Source organism: Limulus polyphemus, unplaced genomic scaffold (genome assembly GCF_000517525.1).
Source record: "Limulus polyphemus unplaced genomic scaffold, Limulus_polyphemus-2.1.2 Scaffold9934, whole genome shotgun sequence".
Classification (NCBI taxonomy): domain Eukaryota; kingdom Metazoa; phylum Arthropoda; class Merostomata; order Xiphosura; family Limulidae; genus Limulus; species Limulus polyphemus.
In genome coordinates this window covers 2,522-8,066 of record NW_013675544.1, presented here as the reverse complement: position 1 = coordinate 8,066, position 5,545 = coordinate 2,522, and the positions used below count along the sequence as shown (strand labels likewise).

The following is a 5,545-nucleotide window of genomic DNA, read 5'->3' as shown; positions in this document are numbered from 1 at the left end:
AATGTTCAGTGGATCAGTTAGGATCACCTCCACATGTTGATCAATGTTCAGTGGATCAGTTAGGATCAACTCCACATGTTGATCAATGTTCAGTGGATCAGTTAGGATCACCTCCACATGTTGATCAATGTTCAGTGGATCAGTTAGGATTACCTTCACATGTTGATCAATGTTCAGTGGATCAGTTAGGATCACCTCCACATGTTGATCAATGTTCAGTTAGGATCACCTCCACATGTTAATCAATGTTCATTGGATCAGTTAGGATCACCTCCACATGTTGATCAATGTTCAGTTAGGATCACCTCCACATGTTAATCAATGTTCATTGGATCAGTTAGGATCACCTCCACATGTTGATCAATGTTCAGTGATGTGTCCTATAAGATCTGCAAAGAATAAAGATCGTCAGTGTTAATATCCCCAGTAAACATCGTTCATTCAACTAATATACAATGTTGTTAATGTAAACAGTTGTTAAATTTCGAACAAAACATTATAAGTCGCTCTTATTAAAACTCTTTAAACAAGTCCTATTAATTTAAACATAAACTGGATGTTAAAAATGTGTTTCTTTTCTTTAAAATTGAAAGTCTCTAAAGTAATAGCTTCGTGAAATTTATAATAATAAACAAATTCAAAAAGACACACACACTCCCGAAAATCACCCCTGAAACGCGACACCGCAGTCGCTAGTTGAACAAAATAGTTATTTGTCGTGTTGCCTTCTTCCCTGTTTCTCATCGTAGAAACTGAATCTCAAAATCTTATGTTGTACGGTATTTAAATCTGTACTTAATATACTCGCTCTTCGGCTCGCGTACCAATAATCAAAGAAACCATGTTAGGCTAAAATACAACAGTGATAATACTGGCTCTGAATCACCCGGATGTTAAACATTCGTCCTCGTTTTTAGTATGACAATGAGACTGCTTTAAATAACAGTTTGTTTATATTATATGTATATTGTTCTTTTCATGCTCGTCAGGTTTTCGATGTTCTGAAAGTGGAGCAATACAACTTGATGTGTTTTATTACGAACTACCGTAGTCTAGTGACCTTTTAAAATCAGACAGTTACGAAGCTTCTTGGCGTCATAGAAAGTTATTTGATTATAAGCTAATGCAGCGGAGCGTCGCCCTAGAGGCGAGCCGTGGTGCAACAGACGACATTTTTCATGTCGATTTCTGATCATTTGACGGTGCAATACCACCAAGGGTAGACGTTTGGCTAGAGAAGTGCTTTTAACCTTTCAAATAAAGAATATTTGTATAAGAAGTTTACTGAAGAATATGTAGCCCAAAGAAAACAACATTTCGAAATATGGAAGCAGAAAAACTCAAAAACAGAGCTTTTAGGACACCAGATGGCTCTAAAACACACCTCGTCCTAATCTAGACAAACACCAAAGTGGCTAAAAAAAAGAAAACCTTATGACCCAATAAAGCAATTCCAATGCAGTTGGCACGCTAACAAGATAATAATAAACAGAGACTTGAAGTGTATGAAAGGTCACAAAAGTTCAGAAACTTTCAGCCACATCAGTAGATGTTTTCATAAAAAAGATAGTCAAGAAAACTGGAATCAAACATAAAAATTGTCAGCTTCTCTAATGCAGCTCTTGTGGACTTTTATGTCTTTGGTTTGTTCAAAGGAAGCCGACATCTTAGATCAATAGAAAGTTTGTTAAGATTTTTCGTACAAGGTTGATTTCAATTGTCTCTCGCGAAAGCTTGATACAATCAAAAGTACGAAAATATTTGAGCACAATCAAGGGACCTAAAACAACGACCTTAGAAAGTTCGATTAACCTCAATATTCGTTTTAGATAAGATACAGGCTTAACCCTTAAATTACTGACCCATTTTTGTATCGTTACGTACAGGTGGAGTCCATATATTGTAGCACACAGATCAGTTATACATTTTTACCTCTGTAACGAGCTGACCAAAACGTTGGCTGAAATAATTAATTTTCCATGTGAAATACATAGAACAATCCAGCAGTAGCTAGTAGAATTAATTGCAACATTTAAAGTGTTTCTGTTTTTATTACAGTTGCATCATAATGAACTGTAATGAAAACTATCAAAACACGAGATGTTGATTATAATGAAAAAAAGTTGAATAATTTAATAGTCCCACTACAAAGAAACACGTGCTTAAACTGTGTATTCACACTGAAATTATTTCTGTCGTACACGTGGCCAAGAAATACCTATATAAACTGAGTAAGTTTTGTTTTAATATCTTCTAAATTTATAATCCTAATAAAACTAACTATCGAGAGTATCCTGACAGAACTTACTGGGGCTAAGCCTCACCATAATGGTATATTGCACAACAGAGCAGGTATCGAACTTTGATCACCAAATATTCTCTGTGGATGAGGTGTGATTCTTAGAGCAGCTGTGAAACAGTGCTTGTAAGAATGTGTGGCTCGTGTCAGTCCAAGAACACGAGTTTAAACACAGCAGATAGGAAAATACACTGAAGAGGTGTTATGATATAGGAATGAAGGTTGGGTGTGGCTTTGATATGTGCCGATGGTGGCAACGAAGCAATTGGACTCTGGTTGGATAGGTCCTTTACTCGTCCTTCATGAATTGCTGACTGATTCTCGTATGAGACCTGGCCAAGACTACCAGTTGACATGCCCTGAAGTCTTCCAATCTGCTTCCAGCAACTTCAAAGTTGCAACTGTCATGTGCTCTCTCTCGTGGGAAAGATTTCTGTAAAGTAAGTCATATTAAGTGAAAATAGATAGCGATGTATTCCCAGTATGTCAGATGATACTGTAAAGATATAATCTCCATTATTTGTTTTATGGAAATGACCGATAGTGACCTAGGTAGTATATATACATCCTGGAAAAGAATGGCATTATTGTCTCGCTTATATAATGTTATGTTTTTCATGGACAACTCTTGTGGTATTCAGATCCACTGATATCCAACAAAAAAGCAAAAGTTTCCATAAAATGCAGGTTCGATACTGTCAAATGAAAAAATAATTTGGATACGGGTAGTAAAGGAAATCAAAGAGACAGAAGTATAACTTATAACACGAATTTTGTTATTTAAACTGATGAAGCATCTTCTCCTGTCTTGCCTGGCTGTTGAGGTTGACACGATGGGAGTCTAGAAGAATCCAAAAATCAAGAGAGAGAACTATGGAAATAATTGACTTAAATACTCTGACGAAACAACTAAAATCATATATCTTACAAGTCTGCTGGTTACATACTACAACCAATAATCTACCTGCAAAATTAAGCTAAGCCAGATATACGGATTTCTCTATTTTACTGGTTTGGAAAGGCTACTTTCTAAGAAATTGCTCCAGAAACACAGACATACTGACTTGAGGTAAAAATATTACAGCACACAGCCTTTACCCATGAAAAAGGATTAACACACGTTTACAACCTTAATACATCTGGTCATCACAATGTGATTAAATAAATACAGAAATTGCATAAGTTTAGAAAAATATTACTTGAGTATACCTGAATAAATATATGTGACACACTAGTTATGAAGTGGCGAAATTCGTAGCTTTTTCAGTCATTACACCCTTAAAACCAACCTCCAGTAAAGGTGCTGTGAATGTATTGTAAAGGTGCTGTGAATGTATAGTAAAGGTGCTGTGAATGTATAGTAAAGGTGCTGTGAATGTATTGTAAAGGTGCTGTGAATGTATAGTAAAGGTGCTGTGAATATATTGTAAAGGTGCTGTGAATGTATAGTAAAGGTGCTGTAAATACATTCGTTTTTGTATTTTGATGGTGTTTAACAAAGATTGTTTCGATCCTCTTTCTTTACTCAACTCACTCAAAAGCCAGATAGTTCAGATTTAATCCCACAAACATTTCTTGTCGAATCTTCGGCTATTTCGTGGATCCTATTCCATTATTCTAAGGAAGAGCCGAGGGCAGCCTAATGGATTGTGGATCTGAGGTTTCGCGTCATTCCGCTACCCTTACCTAAATCGTACTCCTTACTTTTGGGCCGTGGATGCGTTATAAGAGTGAAGGTAAAACTCCACTATTTGTTCTAACAAGATAACTAGAATAGCCCAAGAGTTGGCGGTAGGTGGTGTTATCTAGCTGTCTTCTCCCCCAGTCTACTACTTTAAAATTAGGGACAAATACGGGCAGATGTTCTCGTGTAGCTTTGCGCTAACTCTAACCAACAGTTAAATTCTAAAGGAAATCAGTGCACCTGAGAATACCACAATTATTTCCGTTCTTAGCCGCGACATAGCAGCTCATAGAATGGCTAAGTTTTTTTACAAGTACAAACTTTTAGCTCATAGCGCCGTCTCTTGGCCGATTCGAGATCTAATTACAGCCACGGCTATTGAGGATTCATCTTTGATATTATATTTAAATAAGCGCTACTGGTTTTAGTTGAAGAGAATAGAAAATAACTATCCAAGTATCAAAATCTTTTTTAATCCTGAATATTGCAATATCGAAATACGATTTGCTAGTACTGTTAATTCAATGGATAATTTTATTCGTAATCAGTCTAGTTTTTTATAATTTATTGGTTATATCTTCACACAACCGTTACTTAAAGATGACGCTTTAGACAGACTCTCGTATTTGTGTAGTGTTTTCAAGATGGCGGATACTTCTTATGCGAGGACTGGAATATTAGAAGTTTATGTCCGTGAGCAATGGCATAGGGTTTTAGTTACACTTGACGAAGACTGCCTTAGTATTAGTCTAGATGAAAGCTATGATGCCACTACTAATGGTCAATCCAATGGGTTATCGGTGATGTCAGATTCCGAACTGCCGGATATATCGGAAAGTATTGCCAATCAAAACAGACTGGTTCGTGTAGTTAAACACGATAATAACGGACTTGGTATCAGTATTAAAGGTGGAAAGGAAAACAAGATGCCAATTTTGATAAGTAAAATATTTAAAGGAATGGCAGCAGATCAGACTGAACAATTATATGTAGGAGACGCTATTCTTTCAGTAAATAAAGAAGACTTAAAAGACGCAACTCACGATGAGGCTGTTCGAGCGTTGAAAAGAGCTGGAAAAATTGTTGACTTAGAAGGTAGGACTAAAGTAATGTGAAAATAATACATCGAGATATACGTAAAATATCAGTAAGGGTTTGGAAACCGGATAGGCCATATGTGTGTAATTACGTTCAATATATTACATGTTCTTTAATGAGGCATTTGTAGTGTCATTTACTTTAGTGAGGCATTTGTAGTGTAGTGACACTTGAAAATTGCATAGCCATAAGTGGCTGTAGTGTTGTTTTATGTTCTCGATTGAAAACGAAACAAATAAAAAAGCCATAGAATATATTTAGCACTAAACCCTTATAATCAAAAGATTTCTGTTGCTAAACAAATTTGTAAAGGTTTCTTCTGAAAGTGAAAATATAACAGTTAACTTATTCAACAGGTATACCCAGATTTTGATTGGTAGAACCCGTTAACCGTTTCTTATCACTTACATTTGTGGTATCTACAGACACTTAATGAGACTACGGGATTGTACTTTTTAGATCAA

At 35.9% G+C, this 5,545-nt stretch overlaps 1 protein-coding gene across 1 annotated transcript; it reads left to right on the top strand.

The window, feature by feature from the left end:
• Positions 1 to 4,627: 4,627 nt before the first annotated feature.
• LOC111083515 (beta-1-syntrophin-like) lies at positions 4,628 to 5,078 on the top strand (the record flags this gene model as incomplete). Its single annotated transcript, XM_022380092.1, has 1 exon — positions 4,628 to 5,078. A coding segment is annotated over exon 1 (451 nt), but the record flags the coding sequence as incomplete, so codon positions are not given.
• Between the last annotated feature and the right edge of the window lie 467 nt (positions 5,079 to 5,545).